Source organism: Egretta garzetta, unplaced genomic scaffold (assembly GCF_000687185.1).
Source record: "Egretta garzetta isolate BGI_Z169 unplaced genomic scaffold, ASM68718v1 scaffold7, whole genome shotgun sequence".
NCBI classification, from domain to species: Eukaryota; Metazoa; Chordata; class Aves; order Pelecaniformes; family Ardeidae; genus Egretta; species Egretta garzetta.
This window is the reverse complement of record NW_009260350.1, coordinates 2,488,392-2,516,266: the sequence shown is the minus strand read 5'-3', so window position 1 is coordinate 2,516,266 and position 27,875 is coordinate 2,488,392. Positions and strand designations below refer to the sequence as shown.

The 27,875-nt window shown below is 37.9% G+C and overlaps 1 protein-coding gene across 1 annotated transcript in view; it reads left to right on the top strand.

Annotated features, from left to right (window-relative positions):
• Positions 1-27,875, top strand: part of MED13L (mediator complex subunit 13L) — a 208,600-nt gene that overhangs the window by 105,953 nt on the left and 74,772 nt on the right. Inside the window, 1 exon segment of the mRNA XM_035898424.1 lies at positions 2,829-2,912. Within this exon segment, the coding sequence (XP_035754317.1) occupies positions 2,829-2,912 (84 nt within the window).

Sequence of the window (27,875 nt, the reverse complement as noted above, 5' to 3'; positions counted from 1 at the left end):
GTTGTCTGCCTGGAGCAGAGGAGGCTGAGGGGAGCCCTCATCGCTCCCTACAACTGCCTGAGAGGAGGGGGGAGCTGGGGGGGTTGGGCTCTGCTCCCAGGGAAGGGGCTATGGGACGAGGGGAAACAGCCTCAAGTTGTGCCAGGGCAGGGTTAGGTTGGACATTGGGAACAATTCCTTCCCTGCAAGGGCTGTCAGGCACTGGAAGGGCTGCCCAGGGACGGGGTCGAGTCCCCACCCCTGGGGGGATTTAAAAGAAGGATAGATGAGGTGCTTAGGGCCAGGGTTTAGTGGTGGGATGGTAGTGTTAGCTTAACGGTTGGACTTGATGATCTTAAAGGGATTTTCCAACCTAAATGGTTCTACGATTCTATGATGGCGGAAAAACCTGGTGGCAGGAGGCAAATGGCGTTCGGGAAGAACCATGGTGTAGGTGACGTCCACCGTCTCACCAGGGGTTGGGAGGGACTGAGTGAAACCTGCAGTGAAAACAGGGGAAGTTGGGACTAGAAGGAGGGGAGGAGAGGTGTTTGGTTTTAGGTTAACCCTCAAAAGGGCAAGAAAGGCTGTTTACACAACTGTTTATTTGTTGGTTTGGTTTTTTTTTTTCTCCGTACCCAAATTAGTGATCAGCAGCTTATGTTAACTGGCAGTTTAGAAAACATTAGAAGATCTGAGGAAATAATACTCAAAATGTTACGGTATTACTTCACAATCAGTGGTGTGCCCTCATCAGGTAATTTTTTTCCACAGAAAAATCAGAAATATGAGAGGTCAAGTGACAGTGAGATGCACTAAAGGCTGTACTGCTTAGGAGGAAAATTTTATTTTATGTCCTTATTTTATATGATTAAATAACTGCTTTTTACTGTATACTCATTTGGATTCTATGACCACCTTGTTTTTTTTAATGCAAGTTCATCGTTACAGCTTACTGTTAAGGGCTGATTACCACTGAGTGCTTACACAGTGAAACCAATGCCGTACTGTCATTAATTGTTCACTCTGCTGAATCTTTGAGATCCATGCTTCTGCAGTCATGTTTCCCATTACATATGGGATTATACCTTAAAACCTGTGATTTAGTTTAGCATGTAAGGGTTGGCTGTTTTTTAAGGCCAAGTCTACCCATGAAGACTTTTTTCTAGGAAAGTAGCGTTAGTTTGAGGCAGTTAAACCTGCCGGAGTGAGACACGATGATGTGGCATTAAAGCATGCATGTGATGGGGGAGACTTTCTTACATTTTTTACGAGTACAGATTATTTTCTTTAGGGATCTGATGTAAACTTCACAGAGTTCCTTTTGTTTGTATAAAGTGCGCTGACACAGACTTTCTCTGATAGCAAATATTTCCTAGGGAAACAGTTGCTGAAGCATACTTTTGTTTTTCCCACCAGCACAAGAGCAGTGTCTTTAGATCTCTGCTGGTTTAGCTTTCATATTCAGTGTAAGATATTGGTATATTCAACTGAGCTGGATTCTTTTGGCTTTGATTGAGAAAGCGCTGTTAGAATTTTCTTCAGCCTAGCTTTAACTTTGGAAAACCCCCTGCCAAGTGTATACAGAAGAATTAGGAGCACATTAGTACCCACATTGTCTGTCATCCATTTCCTACCTATGTCTTCTAGGTACGCTTCTGAAGTACAGATCACACAGTTTTGCTAAACCTTGCAGAATGTACTTTCCCAGCAGGTTTCACGTGATTTTTAATTTGTTTCGTTTTGTTTTTGTTTTGGCTAATCTCTAGCAGCTGCTATAGAAATAAACTATTGGAAAACTTTGAAGAATGGAAAAGTATAGTTCTTCCATGTAAATAAATACTGATTAGACGTGGAAAGTATGGAAATGGAAAGCTCATATATTGCTCGTAATAGTAAATAAACCACCAGCAACAAAGAACCAGTTTTGCTGAATTTTTGAGATATAAATATTTACCTTAGTGAAAAATATTTCTTCATCACAAACTTCTGTATGTGATCCCTTGGGCAGTATGTTCCGCTGCATGTTTGATGTATGAAACATACTTGAATTGTGTTGGCATATTGCTAGCGTGATTTGTCTGTATGGGTGGACTTCGAAAGGTGTCCAGCACTCCTTAACTTGACAGCCCAAATTGGTTATTGATCACGGTGCATCCTCACTGGTTGGGTTTTTTTAAAGCCACAGAATATACAGTTTTTATCAAGAAATTGTACACTTGTAAAGGGACCACAGAAAATAGATAACTCACTGCTCTAAATTTAGTGATGTGGGGGTCTGTTGGAGTGAGGTTTTCTGAGAGAGGAAACGGTAACTATGGAAGTTTCAAGACCTTGAAATCATGCTGTGGCTCAAGTGAAGGAAAAATGGTTCATTGTTAATATTTGGTTAATAGAATTTCCTGTCATTCATATACTATGTCTCGCCATTTACGTGCCACATACACAGGAATGCATGTTCATCGTGAAGTCTGAGAAAAAAAACAGTATAGAAAAGAATCGGTGCCATGAATTGTCTTTGTTCAAGAGGAGGAGTTTGAAAAATAGGATGATAGATCATTCAGCAGAAAGAGTAGCATGGAGTGGAAAAGATCCTGTCAGAGGTGAGGGGAAAATGCATATGTGAAGGTTGGCATCAGTGACAGCATCATGAGATTGGGCAGTGTTTCTCTAGGACTAGTGTGGGAAAATAGAAAGTGACGAAGTTCCATGGAACCCAAAACTTGCAGAGTTGATTTCAATATGATGGAAGTTCAGCTGCTTAATCTCTTAGGTTTACTGTCTTCAAAGACTGCTTTTAATTACATCTTAAGGTGTAACTAGTAATTGTTGCTGTAATTCTTTTCTAGGTGCTTGATGGATAAAAACTTTGTAAGAATTGGAAAATGGTTCATAAGACCCTATGACAAGGATGAGAAGCCTGTTAATAAAAGGTAAGGTGATCTATATATCAAGTGCTGTTCCTGCCAGTGTTGTATATTACATGATGGTAATTGGATGCTGCATTTTGGTGGTAGTTTTTCCTCTTCTTTTACCACGTAACAAGTGAAAACATAGACGCTATTTGTTCACAACGGTAATACAGAGAAAGCAATTCAGTAATTTTTCAGGTCTTGTTATGATAATTTAAGGTAAGAAGGTGAGGTTGGTATTCATCCCTTAACTCCACAGGAATATCACATATTTTTATACCTTTTGAACAGCATCTCCCCGTTTCTTTCTTTATACAACAGAATTCCAGGTAGTTAGAACAAACGATTTGAATTTCTGGACACTTAACCCCAACCTGACATTCTAAGCAGAAAAATAAGTAGTATGTAGATTTACTTATCTATTTTCTTTAAAGATGCCAGTGTTCACTGATGAGGCATGCTGACAGATCAGACCTATATATCTGATTAATGTGCTTCACTTGCAGCAACATAACCATGGAAAAGGCCTAGCTGTCTGCACTTGCTCACTGCTATTTCCTCTCCTAGTTCTAAAGGTTACAGTGTTCTCAGATCTTCTGGTACTCACATTTATAGTCATCCGCTAAACAAGTTCTGTCAAAAATAATCTGAGTTAAGCTGAAACACAGATTTTCTAGCGGGAATCATTTTGACAGAACTGGGTTAGGAAGTGACTAAACATGCAGTTATGCTGGAAGATTTGAAGGTAATGAGCAAGTGGAGATGAAGTGGGGTGGCAACTTCTTCATCCAGTAGCTGCAGTCACAACAGCGTGTCTGATGGCAGCTGTAGGTACAGGTGGAAATCATTCTGTAGATCATACATACCATCTCCTTCTCATCTCTTTATCTCACTGCGTTGTCTTACAACAGAATTGTCTTACCTCTGCTACAGTGTAGTACTGTACAAATGGGTGGCTTCATTCTGTAACAGACCCTGTGTTAACCAGGTACTTCCAAACAGCAGTTGTTTTTAAGATAAAAGGCAGTAATTAAACATGGGTTTGTCTCCTTTCTAAAACCAGAAGGCATTAACTTACATGGGGATATCTCACTTTTTCCTATTTACTCTTTGTGGCTAAGTAGACTTAGACTGTGTATGCGTAACCTTTGATTTCACATCAATATAAGGGCAAGAAGCCATTGAAAGATCCAGGTTTTTTCATACCTGTCTCTGTCCTGGCTGTATGCCGCCACCTTCCTTGTGTGTTCTCTGCTGCTTTTCTGATCACACCCAGGTCTGGTTTAATTTTCTGGAAGATTAATTCCCAAAGTGACATAAGAAGTGGCGTCTCTTCCAGCTTCTGGAAAAGGGAGACAGCGCCTTTCAGCAAAAGCTATTTGTTTTATCAACTTTACTGCAGCCTTAGTGCTCAGATTAAATGTATTTGTGAATCTCATGTCTGCTCCTGGTGTGTATCAATTTAAGAACCGAAGCGCCTGATACAGTAGACAGTGTCTGTCAAAAGCAGCCGCAGCACTGGCATGGAAGGTATTGTTGCTTTAGAATTCTGGCAGATTAGTAGGTCCCGTGTCTTGTTTACATGTGTGTAACACTGAATCACTTGTACAGTGAGGTGGTCTGCAGAAGATAATTACATTTGTAAATATATGTACAATATGCACATAAATAACTGGTCTGGAATATGGTACAAAAAATGAACTTAAATTGTATTTGAAGTATTCCTGTATATGAACCTGCCACTTTTATAGAGCATTTTAGGGTTAAAGGATAGACTCTTGATTTGAAGAAGATAATGTTTGTTGGTGGTTTGTCTGGGTTGTTGGTTGGTTTGGGCTTTTATAAAGTACTTGTCACTATAGATCCTATGGATATACAACATTTTAAAAGCATTTATGTAGCAATAACAACTATGGCCTGACCTGAGACAGGTTTTGTGTTGTTTCAGGTTGTTAATTTTTCTGCTATAAATATATCATCGGAGTTAACTAATCTTAATGAAAGATGGTAGTAAAGACTGCAAAACTTGACAGTAGAGTCAACTGTGGACAGTAGCAGCAAATAGCAGGAGATCTCAGAGACTAATTTGTCCAGACATTTTTTATTTAATCTTTTAAGCTTTCTTTCTCAGTACAGCACAAAAAGCTATCTTCACACAAATTAAGTGATTCACGTTAATTCCATATCAATTCTCTGTAAAACTGTTGCTCTAAGCAGCCGCTCGCTGTAGATAAAGCAATAAGGAGCAGTTGCAGGAAGAAGAGGCCAGCTGAGAGTGTTTGGGTATTTTAGCACTGTGGGTAATGCCTTCATAACCAAAAAAAAGTGGTATTTTAAAAAAATAGTCACTAAACCCATATTAAGATATAAAATACTAGAAATAAACTGCAGGTATATACAGGGGTTAGGTTGAAGTCTGGGAGCAGGTAATCCCGATTGAAGACGCATGCATTGGTCTCCTCGAATGGGGAAGGAGGTGGGTAGGTGGATAAGTGAATAGATATATCCCCCCCTTGAATGGAGGAAAACTGAACAGGCGGCGTTCTGGCAAAGAAATACAAATGTTTCCAAAGTCTGCTTTTATACTTCTGCTTGTGGCAAAGTTAGTCGTCTCAAGTTTCCAGCATCCTGAGTTACTAACTTACATTGCAGGAACAGACTGAAAATTCTGGGACTGGGTATAAATAAACAGGGAAGGAGTTAAAACTCATGGGGCTGGCTTTTGAGGAGTAAATGTGTTCAGGGCCTTTTGTGAATGGCATTAAAGGAGAAGGGAGGGGAGGTCTGTGATTTTAGAATGAAGTCAGAGATGAAGTGGAGCAGCACAGCAGTGGCCATGACCTAGTTAGTCCTGAGATGTGAAAGGGAGGTCTAAGAGCACTAGGTGACCTTCCCAGGCTGTATTAGAATGAATATGCAAGGCGGGGTTTTCTGGGCTTTTCAGGAGGAGTAAGGGAACAGCAGAGGGAGTTACAGCCAGACCCGTACACGGATTTGTTTTGTCTCCAGTGCGAACCAGATGCTTTTGACAGGATATTTAGCACAGAACTTGTGGGTTTTCCTTCCCAAGTATCTTTAATATTAGGTATCACTTACTAAATTATTCTTCATGCTTTATTGTCTGTTCTACAGCAGTGCGTGTCTAAATTATGTTTCCACGCTGCTGCTGGGAAATGGCAAACTTGCTTATTTATCTACACAACTTCCTAAAGGAATTCTGTATGTTTGGATTTTACAGAATTTGTCTGATACAAGGCATTGATAGTGCCGCCTTCTGCCTGGTGAAAATTCATCTTCACAGTCTGTTCAGAATCACTTGCCAAGTCTTGTGTAGGGTTTTTTGGTTTCAGAAAGCACCACCATAAAATGTTAAACATCTTACTGACAAAATGACCATCTTATGCAAGAATCTTTGCTAATATTTTAGTGATTGTTTTGGTGTATTGTAGGAAATTGGGGGAAAAAAATCTGCTTGTTTCGAAATGTATGAGCAACTTCATGTAAGTTGTTAAGCTGTGTTTAATTTGCTTCAATGTAAAGAACATGCAAAAAAAAAAAATTGTTGCTCTTTGTAGGTGAAATAACTGATGGGTCATCCCCTCTTTCAAAAGTCTGTTAGGTTTATTTGACCTTAAGAAGAAAAAAAGTTCCATCAGTGAAATATTTCAAAGTAGAGTTTGTTTCTTTTTTTGTGACTGGGTGAGAAGACTGAAAGATAGGAGTGGTCTCTAGATAGCCACGTTACCCTCTGCACGCTTGAAACACTGCAGATGGAAAAGTGGAATTACACTTAGGCTGCAGTGAAATGTAGTTCTTTAATTTTAGTTTCCAAGCAGATTTCTGTTTGTTACTGTCCCATAAGACAGTTGATGACGACAGCCTCATGTGATGCTGATAGAATATAGAAATTGCTGAGTTTCGAGTGTGTGGGCTGTCTCTTAATAAATACAGTACCCTAAGCGTTCGCATGTCAACTCTCCCCCCTTAGATCTAATCCATGAACTTTACCACTGTAACAGAGTTCAGTCAGTACATCCATATCTGTTTTTGCTCAATAGCTGTGTTCCTTTATCTGCAAGCATCAAAATCGAGCATTAATCAGTGCCATCAAAACTTGAAGACTGCAGACACTTTAAGCACTTCTTCCCCTTTGAGATCCTGGAAATTATCATTGCCCTCAGTTTCCTAGGACTTATAAGTCATAGGATTTACCCAAGGAATATCTAGATCAGTGATACCAAAACTGATGTGTGGCGTTGTTGCAAGCAATGTTGCATGCTGCATTCGCTTTCTGCCATGCTGGGAACTCCTGTCAGTCAGTATCTTCTTACAAAAACATCGGATTTCGTGAGCGCTAGAGAACTGCAGTGCTGTGCCAGGAGGAATTTGGAAACGAGTGGAACTAGCACCTAAGGCTGGAGCACCTTGTCTCAATCTGATACGGAGGTTTGATTATGCAGATAACTTCTTTTGGCAAATGGTATTAAGATGTTTCATTAGATGATGACATAATTCAGTAAAATCACAGTAAAACAAGTTTAAGTGATCTATTTACGTTTTTAGTAAGATTTGAATTCCTCAGCTGAGGAATGGTAACTGATTGATTGTGCATGTACAGTTCGCTGCGATGTGGTAAGAACATCTCAGTTTAAAACTGGATGTTTTTATTTTCTTGAATTTGAGAAAAATAAGCCATATAAATGGTTTTAATTCTGCAAGTTTGTGTACTTGTATTTTAACATTGTTTTAAAAAATTCAGCAATGTGATTGTATGTCTTCCTTGACAAGGGTGTATGGTGATACTACAGCAATGTATATGTGCAGCGTTGCCAACTAACACCATCACAAATGGAAAGACTAGGAAGGAAAATAATAAAAATCAATCTGATTTAGTTTTAAATAATGTGCACTTATTCCTGACTTAGCAAAATAAATGTGATAGAAATACTGACTAATAAGAAATACTAAGTATTCTTTAATAATTCTTCCTACCCCTGTAAAAATGAGCTTTCCTATTTCAGTTTAGGAGGCTTAGTTCCCAGACAAGTATTTTCATATTTTTTGAGGTTTAAAGTCTATAATACCATGTTTGTCTGCTGAGTTTCTTCTCAGTCTTATTTATGGTTTCAGTATAATCATACAGCAAGCTAGTGTATTATATCTGTGGTTGGCTGGGGGTTGTGTTTTGTTTTTGTTTTGTTTTTTAAATTGGTAATCTCATGTGTATTAAAGCTGACTTAATTCTTATCTACTCTGAAAATATTGGGTGGCCTACCCAGTGAAATATGGTCTGCATTCATACTTTACCAGAAGGAATAGATATAAAATATGGTTTATAAAAAAGTGTTTTCACATGCATTTTTCAGCAAAAGCTGGTGTCATTGATATCAGTATGCTTATATTGATAAATATGTTTTAAAGTAATTTAATTATGTTCAAATATGTTGATCTAATGCTATTAATAAATGTAATTATTTTTATGTTTTGTAGACAGAAGACAGTAAAACATTGTTAACAACTTAGGGTTACTTAAGGATACTATTAAGAAGGTTTGGGAAAACAGTATTCAAGCACTACCATTTTAATTACTATTTTCTATTCCAGATATATGCTACTGGTAGTCTTGGGTTATTTTGTTTGTGTCACGTTCCAAGAATCTCGTATGTAAAATTCTTGATTGAAAGCGTTAGCACACTGTGCGGGAAGAAAAGCGTTTTGGACTGAAGGTGTTCATGTTCTTGTGCTTTATTACCAAAGTAACTTTCTAGATAAGCTATAAATTAAGGGGTGTTCTGTATTCAATTGTCTGATGTTTTTCATTTAATAACCAAAATAAGACTACAGTATTTTCTAAAAGATGGTAAGAACTCTCAGAGTCTCTGCTTTTACAGAGCATTCTGTAAAACTTTCATTGAATATATTAAATATATGATCCAGTTTGCATTACCTCTGCACAGCTCTACGTTATGGTATGTAGCTACAGCTGTTATTTTTTTATGAATGTCCTTCAGTAAATGAAACAGAAAGCTAGATCGGTGTGCTTGTTGCAGCTACTGCTGGGGAATGCTTTCTTCATGATAATGACCCAACCTTTTCATCTTCCTTTCCTGGGGTAAGAGCATTAAAAAGACAGTGGCAAAGCAACCCCAGGCACTGATTCTTCAGATTCCTTGCTGCTTGCCAATCAAAATGAAGTCCTGGGAACAACAGAAAGACTCCCTCTGTGGGGTCATTGGGAAGCTGTCACTGGAGCAGTGCTTCTAGTATGCAGAGTCTACCCACTTCAGCTGATTCGGATGATGCTGTGGAGCGTCTTACACAGCTGAATGCGTGGAACGGAGCCAGACAGCCAAGATAAACACAAGGGATGTGATAGGTGTGCCGTTGGCTGTTCAGGCCTGTGATATTTTGCATTTTGTTGATAGGCATGAGTTTGAAATTCCTTCTTTGCAAGTATACCCCTGTCTTAATAAACAGGGGTTATATTATTGCAGTGACCTCTTTGTATGGATACAGCATTACCTCAAAACAGGACTGCTGCTAATGAAATTTATTGTGGTATTTGCACTGGGTGTTTTGGAGTGCCTGTGTGTCTCTGGCAGCCACAGCATAGCTTGTGGTTCCCTCATTTCATGCAGAAATTCCAAAATGTGGGCATGGTGGTATGAGGCAGGAGGGTGTGCAGCAGAATTGGCAAGGTTTGGTAATCTGGCGTAGCAGAGTCTTGTAAAAGAATGTAAGCTCCAGTTGTTTGGCTCCTAGTGAGCTTGCAACACAGAAGCAGGATACTGCTGACCAACATTTACCAGTTTGAAATGAGTTGTTAGCAGAATTCTTAGCCCTTTCTGTCTAGAGAAAGAAAAATACTGTCTGGCCCACTGCCTTTAAAGGTAGCCTGTTTTCCTGTGCTGTACTTGAGCCAGTAGAAATAATTAAGGTGCTGTCACCGAGTATCATGGAGCTTTCACAAGCTTTGTTTTGGTGAGGTGCCTGAGACTTCGGATTGCCTTTTTCCTTCTCAAATGCTCTGGATCCATCTATTTTCAGTGTATGTTTGTAACTACCATTTCCTTGTAGGATTTTGAGGAAGCCAGGATATGCAGGGTATGTGTGTGGGGATATGTGTCTCCATGTGCAGTTACACAGTTCAGGTCACCTCTTTCACCATTTTGAGGGATATGGTGGCATATATTCCTGTGGATTCCAGTTTATAATGCAGATCGGTTATCTCTAGAATTTTGAAGTTAAGGATCTTTTCACCGATTTCATGAATGAAAATGAGCACATATATAAAGCTGCCTTCGTCATCTTTAACTTCTGGATTTTGTAAACCCTTCTATTTCGTTATAATTCGCTGGCAGCATTTATTGTATATACAAATATTTATATATATAAGGTTACTGGAATGCCTACACATATTCCAAATATTTAATGTAATTGAGACACTACATTATTTTTCACACTTTTGTAATTTTTTTAAAAGATAGTTCTTGAAACGATTGAAATATTTTGGACTAGGGATGTACAAACGGCAAGTAGTTCAAGAAAATCAGAGTTGTGGTTTTCTGTTGTCTTTTCTTTTTTGTGGCTTATTTTTATTTGTGCAGTTTAGAAGCGACTTAATATCTTCATTAAGTGGTTTTGGACACACTTGTGTCAGACACTTGAACTTCAATAATTATATATGAAGCCTGGCTTAATCAGGACTTGCTGACCAATTAGTGAAGTCGCACTAATGTTTAAGCTCCTTTTCTCATTATACACTCACTATTGGCACTGTATATAAAGGATAAACTAAGTGCCCCTGATGTGCTGTTAATTAGATTTGTCAGGACTCCCAGTTGCACTGTCTGCCAAACACAAGTGTTGTCACTTACTGTATCAGTAATGAATTGACTTAAGGGCTTTCGTAGATATTTAGAGGGCCTTAGTTTTGAATACTTAAATCTGTTGCGACTATAATTGTAGTTACAGCTCCAGCTCTGCTTACTATACTGCAAGAACCTCCACAAACAAGAGAGGTCGACTTTCTTGAATGGCTGAAAATCTGAAAAACTGGATTCTGTGCTTATACTGATTGAAAATCCTTGTAGGCAGTATGTGGTCTTCTGAGTTCTGCAAAAAAAGTGGCGCTATAGGATTTGTTTTCAGTCCAATTCAGAAGTAAATACACCTCCTTGTGTTCCCAAATAAAATTGGTGCCTACAGCCAAAAAATTCTTCAGTCTGTTCCCAAAAATAGGAAAGAAAACTTCAGTTGAAAGCAATTTCACTGAATTATTTCAGTCAACGGTAATACCTTTTTCATTTATTTTTCTGACACTTTTATACCTCTTTAAAGTAACTTAATCTTGAAATACAACTTTGTTTCAGAACAGAGTTATCTAGGTTATCTTTTCTGAAAGTCTGCTTACTGAGACTTATGTTCACTTAAAACTTTTCATTAACCCTTATTTTCTGAGGACTTGGCCTAAAATATAATTGTGTTGCAGTGTTTGATTGATTGCTTTTTTCCCCTTTTAGCCAGCATGGAATCATTTCATTTTTGATTAATCTGTCTGATTTCAGACTCTTTTCTCCTTTCTGTCCCCCAAATGTTTCTTTCCCTGTGCTTGTCTTCCTCTCAATCAGGAGGGATTTGCATATGCCTTTAGCGAGTCCTCTTGAACGTGAGCTGTAGCAGGTAGTATGCCAGCACAGTGTTCTGTGCGTCTAAGCAGTCTGTAGAACAAGTATTTTAAAATATTGCAAAATAATGTCATCTTTGTGCAATACCAGGCTATCCATTAGGCATTGTGCAATCAGGTTGCTTGTTTAAGAAATCATCAGATGATGTTATATAAATTCTGTGACTGATAGATCAAAAAAGTTATGGAAGTGCTTATTTTTAAAAGATGATTGGCTGGAACCATTTATAAAGTTGAAGAGAAAGCTGAATTAGTCTTCTGAATGCTTTTAGTGTTTTGGCGTATTAAATTTTCAGATTCAGCATAATAATAACAGTTTTAAAGTAGCTTTTCTTTGGTATTAATTTACTGCTAGTTTAGAAGATAGTGAACTTGGATGAACACTTGGTATATCGTATATAATCTAAATAAGGCTATATAAACCAATTCTCCTATGAAGGACTAGTAATAGAACCAAACCTCTGTTCTTCCTTTTAATAATGAACCAGTGAGCTGTAGGCCATCCTTCTCATGACTGAAATGAACATTGCAGAGGACCAGTCTGCTGAGGCACAGTAATTACAGAGTGGATACATCTCCAAATACATCATCGTTAATGAAATCTGTTAGCTTCAATTTACTTGGCAACTGAGTAAAGCAAAGGAAGTTCTAAAGTATGGCTGCAGTCCATTGCTGAAAGCGCAGCAGTAATGCTTGCTGAGCTTTTCCCACCTTTCGTCCTTCTGTTTGCTTCTGAGGGTTTGTTCTTTTCTCCTGCATAATCACTGTAACTGAACTCTGTTCTCAGCTCAGTAATAATTATTTTTAAACCTGTCTAGAATGGGAGGAGCTGCGGTTAGAGCAGTTATGTTTGGTGTGACTTTTTGTCTTTGAAAAACCTCATATTGGAAAAAATCTAGCTTTTTCACTGAAAAGAGTGGGGCAGGATGGGCAAGGAGGAGGTTCTGGCAGCAGATGTGTGATCATTGCCTGTATACCTCTCTCAAACTGAGATTTTGGGATGAGTTGTTGAGGAATTTTGCCCTTTGAGAACAAAACCTCAGGAAAAGCCGCCTATCCTCCTTCTCGGAGTTGCACAGAACACCTTGTTCCTTCACTCAGAACTTCAGACAAGTTCTATGTGGTCTAAGCCTGAGGCAGGACGAAGAGCATATGTGTGGAGCAGGTAATTTCTCAATCACAAATGTTGGGCAACCTTCAAGTGCTCTTAGTTTGACAAAGAAGTGACTTTATATGTTCCGAGTGTATGCGCTTATGAAGTTGAGAAATCCTGGACAAGTGAGCAAACTAGATAAAACTCTGAAGAAACCGGAGCCACTTACTGTGTTTGGGTCTGAGCTGATTAGATTCACCTGGATATATCCACTTCTGTGGCTCTCTTGCTTCTGACTGACAATGTAGGCAGTCCTCTTTTTTTTCACACTGTCAGTCACAGCAGAAATTATATTTGTTTTCACTCTGAAAAATGAGTAAACATAAAAAAATACCTGTAATAAATAAGACTGCATTTAATCGCTCTAGGCTTTACCCTGATAATAAAGCTAAGACTGAGTAATTAATAAGGAGTAGACCTTTTTTCCAGGTGCCCAGCAAAGAGCTCCTCTCTTCGGGTATTGACAAGCTAATCTTCTTTACCAATAATATGCTTCATACTGCTGTCTGTTGACATCACGTTTTGTCATTGCAGCAGGGGATCAAATCGTGGCATGCCTCTGTGGTAAAACATGTGGTCCAAACTGCTTTGTTATAATTATACCTCTGCAGATTTGCCATTATAATACTTGGATGTGGCTACCGTTCTTCAGGACCTAAAGCACTACTTTTGGATTAGTTTATGTCCGTTACAAAGAGTTTACATTACATAAGAAAAAGGCTCTCTAAATCCTGAAACGGTGTGTAGAATTACTTCAGTCAATATTTTGGTCAGGTTCATCTGTCCAGGGAATTGCAGATGAAGTACACTCTGATCTCAAATAACTCATGAGGCAGTGCCTTTTGTTCCTTGGTGATCTATAAGAAAGAAAAACAATCATTCCTCCTGCGTTGTTGGATTTAGCAATGTCTCTGTGAACCTCTTCTCTGTGTGACTTTCAAGATACTTTCTTCCTACATGAGTAGACTTCCCCCTTTTCTCTCCACCCTTTCTTCTTGGCTTTTAATTCAAGTTTTCTGGGGATTTCTGAGAACTGGTTCAGGTTTGGACTGAAAAGCAGTTTTCTTAAGGTGTATTGTTTAATGATTGCCAGCGCATTCCTGGATACCAGAATAATTGGGAAAATTGAAACTTGCATGGAGAAGAAATTGACACTTCCCTGATGTGCTTTTTTCATCAGTCTGAATGTCATGGTGACAATTCTTCCTTTGGCATTTCCTCCCTGGAGCAGGAACACGTTCCATGAGAAGTGGGAGTGGCCACCATCTTGTAGGTAGCTCTGTGAATCATTAAAGGAGTTCCAAAATATGGTCTCACATTTCATGACATGACATGGGAGAGTGAGAGATGAATCCTAACGGCTGCTCTGACCGCAGTCATGACAGGACTGTTAGGAGAAGAATCTTAGAAGGACAAGATGGTAATTTAGGGGGGAGATTAAATTTCCCACCAGAGAAGGGAATTTTCTGTTGTCTTTGAGGAAAGCAAGCTGCAAAAATTACTTTGAGGGATCTCATCTCTTTTTAGTCTCTTCATGTTACCAGCTGTTAGACATGGGGAACTGCAAGTGTTTTTTGGATTATGATCTCGGTACATTTAAATATATAATTTCCATCTGTTGACTGGAAAGCTGATGGAGAAGATCTGAAGGAAGAACATTAAAATAACTTTTTTTTTTCTCTTGTTGAAGGATCCAACAGTTTAATTTATGGAATTATATGTGCAATGTATGGAATTATCTTTTTGCTTCAGATTTTGTCTTCAGATTATGTATATTATGTGTGCACACACAATGTTGCTTAAACCACATTTATGATCTGATGTTTTGAAGAACAGTTCCCTAGCAGAGGGACATATAGTGAAATTATTTACTGTCCCACCCAATTCCTAGAAAAAGATTTAATTTAGGATGGGGCGGAAATGTTGCCTGAAGAGTTTCAGATCCCATCTACTTTGGACACAGCTATGAGACAGATGTGGCATTTAACCAAGTAAGATAAAAAGCAGCGTAATGTAGTCACTCTGGATGTTTCAGGAAGCTGTCTGCTATTATATGCCTCTAGTTTCTTAAAAAGAAATATACCCAGATAGTCTTCTCAAATAATCCCTTAATGTAAAAATTGTCTCCAGCAGTGGTCAAAAGTGGAACAATTTAGGGAAGACTGTAAGGTCATGCCAAGAATACAGTTATTTTTCTGTACACTCGGTCAGCTTCCTGCTGGTTTTGGCAATACAACTTGACATATTTTTGTGTTTAACAACTGTTGATGAATATTCCTTTTGTGAGTTTAATTGAGTTTGAACCCACACAGAATTTCAGCATGCACAAATACTTGTTGGTAATTAATAGCATAGCTCATCCATGCAATGGGTGGAAAAAAGTCTGGGGGTTTTGTTTTAATTTTTTCATTTATTCGTATAGTGTTAGGTCTTCTGCTTCCTGTATGGAGAGAATGTAACTATCTATATCCATTTTTGTCTCAATCCTTTTGATTTTAGTACATGTCTGTGCTCTCCCTGCTCAGTTAATCTCCTTCACAATGAAGACTCCTTATGTATTTAGCTGTTCTTTATAAGGAAACCATTCCATATTTACTACCTTTCTTGTTACCTCCTTCTGCATCTCTCATTTCTACTGTCGTATCTTTAGACTGAGGAGATTCAGAATGGCACCTTTTTTTATATGAATACTTTATGGTTTTCTGGGCTGTTACAATGGTATCTTCTGTTTGTTGTGCACCCCTTTCCACATTCTGAACATTGTTGTGGTTTTTGTTTGGGATTTCTGTTATTTCTGAACTGATGTATCTCTGTAGAAATGTTTTCTGTAGATTCTAGAACTTCTTTCCTGCTCAGTAATATCTTGTTCAAAGTCAGAATCCCTAAGAAAGATTCCCCCTCCGCCCCTTTTTTGTACGTTTATCTATATTGAATTTCATTTGTAGGGTTTTTTGTCCTCATCCAGTCACTAGCTCTTGAGAAGCTGTACTGCAGTTCTTTGCCTTGAGTTCTGGTTTTCATATTTTTCAGTATCGTAGTAGTAGCAGAATTTGTTATCATGCTGTTCGCCCTCTTCTTCCGATTCTCATTGTTTAGCCTTAATAATTGTGACGTTTCTTTTAAATGCAAAGTTAAGTCAAGGACTGCATCTCAATACTGTGAAGAAACCAAAGGAGGCTAAGTGATCTCAGGAGAGGTACTTAAGTAGCTGTAGTGTTTATATAAATGAGAGAACGAAAAGAACTAATTAAAGTAAGCTGGAGCAATGTATAAACTACCCGCACAGACCTGATTAATGCTGTTGAATCCAAACCTGCAGGACCTTTATTGTATTCATCATAAAAAATCAGTAGAGAAATAAATATCTTACTGATGGAAGTTACCATAGAAAAAAGCTACTCTAAATGAAGGAATTAAATATTGTAAAACAGTTGATTGAGAAATCCTACTAGCCAGTGGGTTTAATTATCTATTCCCCCCTGCCGTGCATCACATTTTAATTTTATTTACAGGAGATAACACTAATACTGTTAATGGGACTAAATGTCTCTTCTTCTATTATACTGAATGTTTTCTTAATATGTAATAAAGCGTGCAGTACAGCAGCCTTCTCTGTTGTACTTCATTTTTCTTAAGGCCACTGTTCTTGCAGAATGTGAATGGTCACAATCATGTCACACAGGCACTGGTAATTTCAGCTGTATTCTCATTTTCCCTTTATGAAGCATTTATGATCTTTGAAGATTCATTTTGGATGTAAATGACTAGTTCAAGAGTATAAAAAGAAAAATCTATTTAATGTTCCGAATGTGAATGACTGTTTTGTGTGAGTGGAAATGATTTACTCTGAGTTGAAAAATAAACTAGTCAATCCTTTTACAGTACACTGTCAAAACAGAGATTTGGGAATAAGAGTGTTAGTTCAGTGATTTTTGTTTTGTTTAAGTTGAAAACCGTAAACCGCTGGTTTGAGACTGGACTGACTTTGTTTTATGGCGTATTCTTTGTGAAAGTTCTTTTCATTATATATGTATTTTAAAGAACAGTTTCACATACTGCAGCTTTGTCAGTTGTGTGGTATTACGGAAAACCCCAACTCTCCTGGAGAACAGATGGACCAATAAACTCTTCACTAAACATCCATACTTATTTTAGAATCTATTTTTGGTGCAGTTGCAACCAACAGCAACAAAAAATTAAAAATAGCATTGCTTTATTTCAGGCTGTTGTCATGCCTTTCTGCTTTCTGATGGCATGCGTTGTGTTACTTGCATGCTCGTATACTTGGAGGTGTGCTGTTTTGTGGGGATTTTTTTCCCGCTCCCTGTTTTGTTGTGGACTGCTTTAATAAAACTGAGCATACAGTTGCCTTGATGCAAAACTAAGAATGCTTGGCTTCTGCCACCCTTGGAACCAGGGGGATATGGTTTGTTCTTCACTCTGTCTGTTACGAGAGGGTTTGAGATACAGTTGTGTCAAGCTTTAAAAATTTCAGAGCTCTTTTAAGAGGGTTAAGCATTACTCTTTGAATGACAAAGTTTAGAATTTGTAGAAATAATCTGGACCAAAGTCTTTTTAAAATAATGGTGTTTCCTATAAATGATGATAAGCAATTAGACTCACAACTGAACTAAAGTACTTACGCAGTTGGCAATGTCACAGCAATTTCACCTGTCTTTACACTTTGCAGATGCATACTTTACTGAAGTTGCAATACTTTGTTTTCGAAAGCACTAAGCTGACTTTTCTGTTGAGCTTTTAAATATTATTTCTTTTTATAAAGGTCTCAAAAGCTAGTGAAATGAATTTTTACATACTGCATTGGTAGCATATTAAAGCAAATAAATAGATTAAAGCAGTTCATAGCATAAGGTACCCTGGAAATGTAAACATATATTAAGCAAGAAAAAGATGTGGTTAGTTACACACACAGACCAACTAGAAGAGAGTCAGCCTTGTTTATTAACCAGTCAGGTGGCACTGTGAAATAGTAAGGTCAATGTCATTCTGCCACAAGCAAGCAGATTGCCAGCTGGACTGTGTGAAAGACTCATCTCTCTCCTATTGTTCCTAGATCTGTAAGATAATTTTTCATCCTAGTTAAAAATCTTGAGAAATGTGGGTTTGGGGGCAGTTAATAGCATCTCTGTGATTTAATATGCAGGTAGCTACTTGTAGGGTTTTCGGACCTGCTCAGGCACCTACTTCATGTTGAGTTCCGTTGGAGTTAGGCATTATATGTTTCCTTAAGGTCCTGCTTGGTGTCTTTTTCTGTCTTACAGCAATCAATTGCTTTTAAAATCTAGCTCTAAAGTTGGTGATGGAAGTCCTGTGTTCAGAAGTGAGTAAAGAATATTAAATCCAGCTGAGGCTTTGTGAGATTTAGTATTTAAAATACCCACGTGTTATTTTGGAAAGGTCTTCAATTTTTTTTTAAATTTTTATATGAAAGTTTTAATTTTGTCACCTACTCCTGTTAGCTTTCTTTTACAGTCAGCTTCTCAAGCAATTTCTGTTAAACAAAGAAGGCTTTTCCAACTGTTTTTGAGAATGGCAATAGAAATACGTATTTGTTAACATTTTTAGTTACGGGTAGAATTATTTAACTTTGCATTCATACGGTTGCATGTGTGCATATGTGCACATAATCTCAAAATATAATTTTTATGCACGTAGTTTCTGTCAGCATGCTAGAGAATATAATTGTTCATGAGCCAAAACCCCTCAGCTGACACACTGCTCTCCTGGCTTGCTTTGTTTTGAAACAATTCTGGAGCATCTGTCATTGTTTCACACAATTTCCTGTAAAGCTGCCTGTGGCAGTTGCACTCATTCTTTATTACCCAAGGGCTTTGCTAGCTATAAAATAATGTATCTGACTACCTAATAGCCTAATATTCAGCCTTCCCTGGAGAAGGGGGAGCGGAAAGCTGTTTTGACTTTCTTTTTTGCTGACCATGCAAACCTGACCCTGTCTGAGCAGCTTTTATCTGTATTGTCAATGAAGTAGAAGGGATTTCCTATGATAATGGCTCTTCTAGCTACTAGATGGCCCCTTCTATGTACCAAAGAATGGCACCGATCAGATTATATTAAAGTTCTGCCTTAATACAGATGACACATCTGTATGTAATTATCTTTTTAACAACCCCTAGTTTTTTTGCTTTGTTTGTTTATTAGTTTAGAGGCTGCTTATACTGAAATAAACTGTAAAAATGGTACAAAAATGTGATGCCTACAGATGCCTAGACTATGTCTGTAGGACCATTATGGCATATGCACACATATTACATCTTCTGTATGTACGTGTAGATAGATATGTGTTGCTACTGTTCTTTTTAACTAGATTTTTTGGTAAGGAAAAAAACTTTCAGATATTTTTAGTGAAAAACTGAAATGCATACATAGAGCTGCTCTTACGTTTTGTAGTTGAATAAATTAATGTGTTTTTCCATAGAAGTTTTTCTATAAAAATCTAAATAACAGCAGTTAGAATTATTTTAAATTTCCTAAGCCAAATGGATCAAGATGTGGTAAGCACCTCACTATTAATTTTGTATGTGAACAGTACCATTGGGATTACTTATAAAACCTTGTAAAGGTATGTGTAAGAATTAGGGTAAGAATTAAATTATGCTTTCATGTGTTGGTGCTGGAAAACCCTAACGATGGACCTACTGTACTAGTTATGCCCTATGACTTGATGTTTTTAAAAACAAACAAATACAACAAAAACCCTGTCCTAAAAAATTAAAAATCACAGAGCAAAGGAATACTTAGCCACTGCTTAGTTATTTTTCTTTCAAATGAGTTACTTGCAGATAAAAAAATGTTAATATAGGTTTGACTTATTCTGAGGTAGGCCTGATGAGTAATGAAAAGAGAAATAAACTAATGAGAGTAATGGTCAGGAAACACGGGTTTGTGGGTGAACTTCTCACAGTGAGCATAAACTCAATGACATCTGTATTCTAGAAGGCAAAAGCGCCGTGTGTTCTGGACTAGGGTAAATAATGAGATGAGAAATGCATTTTGAATGTTTGAGTTACAACATCATGTAAAAAGTATTGTATATGGTGCATGCTGGTTTTAATAGTACTCGGACTCCTGCATCTGCAGTTTGATTACTTCAAGTTCTTATTTAAAAAACACTTGAGCTGCACATAATTTCGGAGTATCACATTCCATTGAAGCCATTGTAACTACATGATTGTTTAAAGTTATGTCCTGACTTCCTTGTCTGGCTGAGTTAGGATACAGTCTTCATTTGTACATTCCAAACTCATGAGCAGCTTCAAAGAGATTCTTTTCCCAGCCAAATAGCCTGCCAGTGATACTTCAGCTTTCTGATCCGAACGTGGAATCAAAATCTCCATTTTATATTGAGCAACTTTTTTGGACTGTTTCCTAAAGTAGGTATTAGCTATGTTTGGAATATAAGACTGTGTGATACACTGTAAAGGCTTAACTGGCTATAAGCTGCCTAATTCACTGCTGGACTTTCCACTTGCAAAGCAGTTTAGCAATCTTGAACGTGTATTAATAAAAACCCCCTCTGTGTATCAACACATATAAAACCATGAAATTGCGTATTCGTGTTACATAGTCATGTTATAGTATCTTATGCTAGCTGCATATGACTATTCATATGTATTTGTGATTGATTAATTAATCATATATCAGTCATGTACCTGTACAATCTTAAAACTTTCCCAGTCTGACCTCAGGTTCCAAAGTACACCTGTGTTTGGCTCACAGCATGAAGGGAGTTAGCTTCTTCCTCCTTCCTCACTATACCGCCTCTAGATTTTGGATAGGTGATTATTTGAGATTGGTAATATATCGGTGTACGTATATCTCTGTATGTGTGTTTAGAAATATCATGATCTCCTCATCACATTTCAAGTGACACTTCAAAAATGTAGTCATATTTTTAGGATCTTAATTTTAGATATGAATTTTGTGGTCAGGTAACTTACAGTATAAGTCAATACTTAGATTTTTCTTGTTTGCCACTTGCTCTGACCTAGTCTTCATAGTAGATAGCAGCATTTTAAGGATCTTAACAAAATATTTCTGATTAAAATTTTGCCTTTCAACAGTAGCATTATGAAAACATTTGCTAATGGTTGAAAAATGTTAGCTGAGCTGTTCCACCTGGGTCGTTTTAATATTGGGAGAGTGTTGATGAAAGTAAGAAAGGAATGCAGGTAGCCTGATTCTTTCCCAAGGAAATCGATTATTCTAATACAAAGTTCATATTTTATATCAGCATCTTCAAAAGCAGTTATACTACAGGATTGTTTTATCATTTATCAAAATCCCATTGTGCTAGGCTAATCAATTAAAACACAGCAACCACCTTTATCATTGAAGTCTAAAATGACACAAGAGGAAACAGCTGAAGCAGTGTAAGAACACTGTGTTGACGTCCGTGATAGACAGCAAGCTGACCACCTCCAAGCAGTAGTGTAACACTTGTGAGGATCATCTGGGTAATAATTTGCCCATAGGTGTTAAGCTGTGAACTGAGACTGATATAGGCAGGCAAAACTAACAAAGGACAAGGCAAAATTAACATGGACTTTATGCTCTTCTCTTACTTTGTAGTACACTCTCTAGCCTTCACTAGCCCACTCTTGATACGTTTAGTAGCTCACCTAGTGCAGCCAGCACTGTGAAATACTGCCATGCTCAATGGCTGGAACTGGCTGGTGAAAAGATTTAGTGCTGGATTCTGGCAAGGTGTCTTTGTTGCTAGAATTTTTTGCCCCCTCTGTCAAGAGGAGCTTGCTATAGAAAACCTGCCTGAAAGAAAATAGCAGTCGCAATTCTGTTCCGCTGCAGGGAATAGAAGCTTTCTCCTGGAGTGGGGTGGCAGGCTTTGCAACCCACCCAAGTGCCTTCAGTCCGAAATGGCATGTCTTGGAGGAGGTTCTACTATAGTCATCTTGGGTTGCAGGAATTAGTGAGGTTTATATTCTCTTGTCAAGGGTTGTCAATGAAGCCAGCCCAATCCCAGGAAGTGGTTGAATTCAACTTTTTTTTAAATGTATGTCTGTTTTTACTTAAATTTTTCCTTTATTCTGCTGAGAATCTACTTAAAATATGGAGAATGAAGGTGGACACTAACAAAAGAATTATCATTCCTTAGGTTTATACCATTTTTATACTGATGGTTTAAAAAAGAATGTGAATGACCCTGCCTGGAGGTACAGGGTAGGAATGCATGAAGTCCTAAGTCTTTTTCTGACTACTCCTAACACTTCTATGTTGTGATCCTTTTTCAACCCACGCCACTTAATTCTGTATAAGAAGGGTTGGCTCTGATTTGTGTGTTTACAGATAGAGAATACGAAGGTGTAGTACAAAGTTGTCTTAAATAGGCTCACAGAACTAAATGTAAGCTTTTTTTCATCCCGCCCTCTGGAAAAGGGTCAAATCATGTTAGTGTTGAAACCAAGCTAATACTACGGCAGAGTAGTAACTCTAGGAGTCTAGAACTCACGCACCGGCTTATGGCTTATATGTGTCTCCATGGTGCCAAACTTGGTTTCTTTAGATCAGTGGTTGCACTCTGTGCTTCTAAAAGGAGAGAAATCATAGAGAAATCCTTTTCTTCAAGTGACCTAAATAATTCTCCTTATTCCGAAGCTCAACTATGTGTTACTCTTTGGCATGCAACATTAATAGGATCAGACAATACTGAAGATTTGCTTTTTTTTCATAATTATCTGTTTAACCTTGTGATTGAAGGTAATGTATCTTCTCCATCTGTTACTAATTCAGCTGAAGTAAAACTAGTTTGTCTGTTTGGAGGCTGTTGGCTAAAATGCTGATGCATAACCATGAGAAGCCATGGATAATGTAGTTAACTGACTTTGTATTATTTTAAAGGTAAAAATGGTTATTGATGCAGGCCACCAGTGTGAATTCTAGGTCAAAAAATTTCAAAGCTATGTTAATTCTGATAGATGTTTTGCAGTCATTGTGTGAAGGAATTTTGTAGATGCTGTTTCAACTTCCACGTTCTGAAACTCATCACTGTACTTCAGACTAATGAGCAGACTGGGGAAAGGAGCCAAGAAATTAATGGACCATAGAAACTAAATTACCCTTTCAACCCTGAAGGAAGTCTTCCCTCGTACTCAACTCATGAATTGATCCTAACAAAAGGAAAACAGAACCTGCTAAAGCCATTTCACGGCAGTATCTTGCCTTGGTATTAAGTCTGCATAGTTTTTTAGAAAACCAGACTGTGTCTTGTTTCTAAATAATTTTCCTAGATTTAGACTTCTTTCGAACTTCCACTTGTAATGAAATCTGGCATCTATCTAAAGTGATTTATTTATTTAATTTTTTTTCCTCTGCTCCTTTGAATTCCCATGGCTGCTGGAAAATTGAAATCCTTTCTGGTTTATGAAGAGAGATTTAGAAATGGAAATTCTAGTGCTAGCTTGGATCAGTATTGCAGTACTAACGATCAGCCTTTGTTATGTTATAGAAGAACAAATTGTGAGGAAAAACATGGTTAACTACAAAGTTCTCGTGAGACTCATGTCCTTCGGTACTTTAAGAATCTTGGTATTGTTTGCTTAAGAAAAAATAAAGCCGCACGGAATCCAGTCTGTAATTAGTTTCGTATGGTTTAATTCTTCAGCAACAATTGTAGTGTGTATACTGTACCCAACCAGGGCTGTCTGCTAGTTCATAAGTAGGCATCGGTAGTTAACTACAATACTAGCTGTTACTTGCAGCATCGGTAGTTAGCTACAATACTAGCTGTTACTTGCAGCGAGGCACTGTTGTTATCAGTCATTGCCAATTTTCCCAGTCCTGGTCACTTCTTTAAACCCTAATATGTCTTGCTCCCGTAATTTTGTACTGCAAAAAGATGTTACCTTCCTCCTGAAACCCAGACACACACAGTATTTTACAGCCACTTACCTGTTTGTGTTTTCACGTAGGTGACCTTATTCTTACAGTTCACATGCAGTCTATACAATCATTATATGTCTACTTTTACACACAAGTATTTTAAAAGATTGAGATGGATGCCTTGTTTTCAGCAGTCACTATGAATTTATAATGAAAAAGATGGGTTTTCAGTATGTGTGCCTGACCATTCCCACCTCTAAATGTTTACTGTAATGACTCAACATCTAGGACTACTAAAAAAATCTTTCTCTAAATCGAGTTTGTGAAGAAATGAATCACCAAACCTGTCTAATGCTAGTATAGCTTAAATTTGCAAGAATTATTGTATTCAAATGGTTTAAAGCAGTTCTCGAGCAGTTGTAGTAGCAAAAAGCAACTCTGGTCATACAGATTCATCACCAGTAGGGCTTTTGCCCTACATAACTATGTCTGTGAAAAGTGGAGGTGACTGGAGCTTTCCTCTTTATGCCAGCAAATGTTTTGAAGTGTTGGCTGTGTTTCATTAGGATTTTTACACCTGAAAATCACCTAAGTGTTCCGTGCTTTTTTCAGCTTAAGATAAGTAATCATGCTTGTTTTCTTGGTGTTTGGTGGCTTTGGGTGTTTTTGGTTTTGTTTTTTGTTTGTTTGTTTTCCCCATGAAGAAGCAGTGAAATGGGTCAGGAGAACGGACTAGGTGTCTTGAATGAGATGAGTCTTTCTAATTCTCTTTGCTCTTTTCAAGATACTCTTAGGACTACCAGAAAGCACAGCTTCCCTTCAGGCTTGGTGGAGGACTAGTTGTGTGACTGAGATAAGAATATCATGTTCCGTCATCATATCCTAAAACTTCCTTGTAGAAGGAGATGTGCAGCATTTAGTTGGCAGTTGGTAGCCGTTACGCAGCTGCCAACCTCTCAAACTTGTTCTGTGCTTCTACTGGGATAAAATAGCAGTAGATTCATGCAGGATTTTTGATACAGGTCTCACGTTGAAACTGACTACTTGTGTGACAAAATTTTTACATATGAATATGTAAATATATTTTCACAAACATATAATTTCATTTTTGTCATTGAAATGTTTCTTCCTCTAAGCAGATACTTGTTGAAAGTTGTATTTATGTAAAATACAAATGTGTAGCTTTTTACATAGTTAGAAATTTCTGTATAATGCGTACACGCTGACAGAAACAAATTGTCTCATTACTGATACTCATTGCAAGTTGCTGGCTGTCTAAACATAAAATGTTCAAAACTTCTGTCATTTATGTATTATTGGCCAGCGTAACAAAAACCCTAACACTTTGAACATTAATTTTACACTGAATTTTTACACAAGGGCTGTATAAAATTCTGTATTTCAGAGAAGCTTTTATATTTTCTCTGAAAGCCTGTCCTAACTATGTGTCTTAAAGAGGGGAAAAAAATAATCTACAGAATGTGCAAGAAATGTGGGGACTTTGATCCTTATAGGCCACTGAAGTACCAAGAAAGTAGGAAATGACTGATGCCTCTTGTTAATTTAGCTGGGATTTTTTTGTGTTGGAGATGGGGGAAAAAGGGCTTTCTTTTTTTCTTTTTGAAGTTTGAGTCATTCCTATCAAATTTTGTTGCTGATGGTTGGAGCAGAATAACATCCGATAAGTTACAACTGCTGCTTATGGTGGTTTGGCCTTTGGTCAGGAGGTAAGACGTGGTGTATGATCTTTTGCTTCCTCAAGAGAATACATGTTCTGCTCCTTGGTTTGTTTTTTTCTTCATTTGAATTCTCAGTGGGCTTTATGAAGTTGCTTAATAAACTTCATTTCATCGAGAAGTGTAGATGTAGTTGGGTTAAGTTGCGTACTTAAGTCTAAGTGACTGGGTTTGACTAAGTTACAATGATGAGATGAGAATATAAACCAAGTTCCTTTCCCTGTTCTAGTTTCTTAATTATACAGTCATCCAGCATGCCCTTCAAGGCTCTTATTTCTCTCATTAAAGTGCCAATCCTCTGTTTTTGCAGAAATTTTTAAAATTAATTCATTTGTATATTCAGTATTTTCTCTTTCGTGAATAGAAATTTGATTCTGATGGAAACCTGCTCTAATTAAAAGTGAGTGCTAAGAGTCATTACAGGAGCGCAACGCACCGTTCCAAGCCATTGCGGTGGGGTAGCGTGTGTGCGGGCAGAGGTGAGTTGCCCTTTCTACGCTGAGTGGGTCTGAGATGTCGCGGTGCCGGTCAGTGGTCCTGTGGTGCCCTGGATACCTGCAGGCCTGGGGCGAGTAGTTCTGTGTCCATTTAGTCCAGAAACTGGAACAGCGGGCAAAATGGGATAAAACATTTTTGAGTTGTGTAGCAGTATAGTACTAGCAAATACAGTTTTATTATGAATACCAATAAATACTGACCTTAAATATTAACTGAATAAAATTCCAGGGATTTGCATGATTTTGACAAATGCTGATGACAAAATGGATTTTTGGCAGAGGCAAAACTTAAGTCTCCCTTAAGTATTAAGGGCACAGGCACCTGGTAAGACACATACTTGTCAGCTCATCAGTATTGGCAGCTCATATGCAATGGGAATGAAGGTGAAGCAAAATCTTGGGTGAAGTTGTTTATTGCTTTTCTGCATTCCTATCCGCTGCACTTGCCATACCTTAAGGAAATTCCTATACAGATGTCAGTATTTTTGCCTTTTTGCAGTTAGACTAAATGAATGAAACTTTATGGATGCATCTGAAGAATGATTTTCTACATCTGCTTTTTGATTTTGTTCTTGAAGCAGCCTGTGTATAAGAAGAAACAAGAAACCATTTTCTTCATTTGGGATATTTTGCTTAATCAATTACTGTAGTGTCTTAGCTTAATGAGCAATTTTAGAGCCTTGTATTTGTTTTACCTTTTTCCATCCTAAGTTGTAGTAATTGTGTTGAACTGTAGAATAATGGCATAGGCTTCATATTTTTTTTCCTTACTGAAATGGGATATATTGTATATTAGAAAACATTTCTTAAGCCAGTTGCTTAGGTGCTTTCTTTAAACGTATTGGCCTCTAGCTTCTCTTGATCTGTAATAGTATTATTTTTCCTTATGTTTCCATTCTGTGGATTTATTACAGTGTACAGGAGGTTGCAAAGTACTAATAGTTGGAAATGGCAGTTACAACTGTGAAGAGCATTTTACTGCTAAATACTGATTTAGGGCACTGAAAAACTTTTGTTTAAACTAATGATGGGCTTACTGTGGGTACAGTGTTATTTTGAGAGCAGTTTTCGTTCTTTTACTCCAATGTTGCTTAAAGTACAGAAAGGTAATTTCTTCAGTGACACAAGAGGAACGACAAGGAGATTGTTTATTTTGTCTCCTCTGTCAAAGGTGGTGGTACTGTTACTGGGGATGTGCTTACTTTAGTCTGTTCTTATTAGAGAGTAACAAAGCAGGACGCAAATGTATGAATGCTGTGCCTAACAAGCAGAGTTCTCAGCAAGAATGCAGCAAAATCTTTTATAGCTTCTGACATGTTTTCTGTTTTCTGCTCCTGGACAAAAAGTACCCAAGTGATTTTCTTTGCAAACACGTTACCAATAAACAGTAGACTGACTTTGACTCTGCATTCACAGTCTTCATACTGAAGTTGTTACCCAAAAACATGCCTACCGCTGTTATCCTGTGATGACGGACAGTAGATTTTTTAATCACAAAATGGCATAGGAATTCATGAAGCTATAAAAATGCTAGCCTTAACTGCAGAGGGCTTACAGCCCGTTCCTGAAATACAGATACCATGTATATATACGCTTACTCATCTGTCTGCACATTTTGCAGCTGTCAAATTGTGCATACTTGCTATATACATACATTGATTTGAAGGCTTACGCTCCCCACACTTCTGCACCCGCTGTGTCCCTGGCCTCATCTGGCATCTGTTGTTTCCATAACTTTGCTGTTGTGTGCTCCTATTGCTGCTTTATTGGCACAATAGAGACTTGGGGAAGATGGAGGTGGGGGTTTGCCTTATCCACCAGAAAGGGGCTACACCCCACAAACAGCCGCTTTTGCCAGCCCTTGTTTCAGTAAGAAGGAGGAGCTTGGAGTCGGGGGGGGGGAAGAAGTGAGGGAGACCAGGAAAGTTCATTAATTTTCCGTGAAGAGGAGAGAAGGTCCAGTCTGAGGTGAAGCACCATTCAAAGTTTATTTTTCCCTATTTCCTACCCGGTATTATTGAGGTGGGGGGTAGG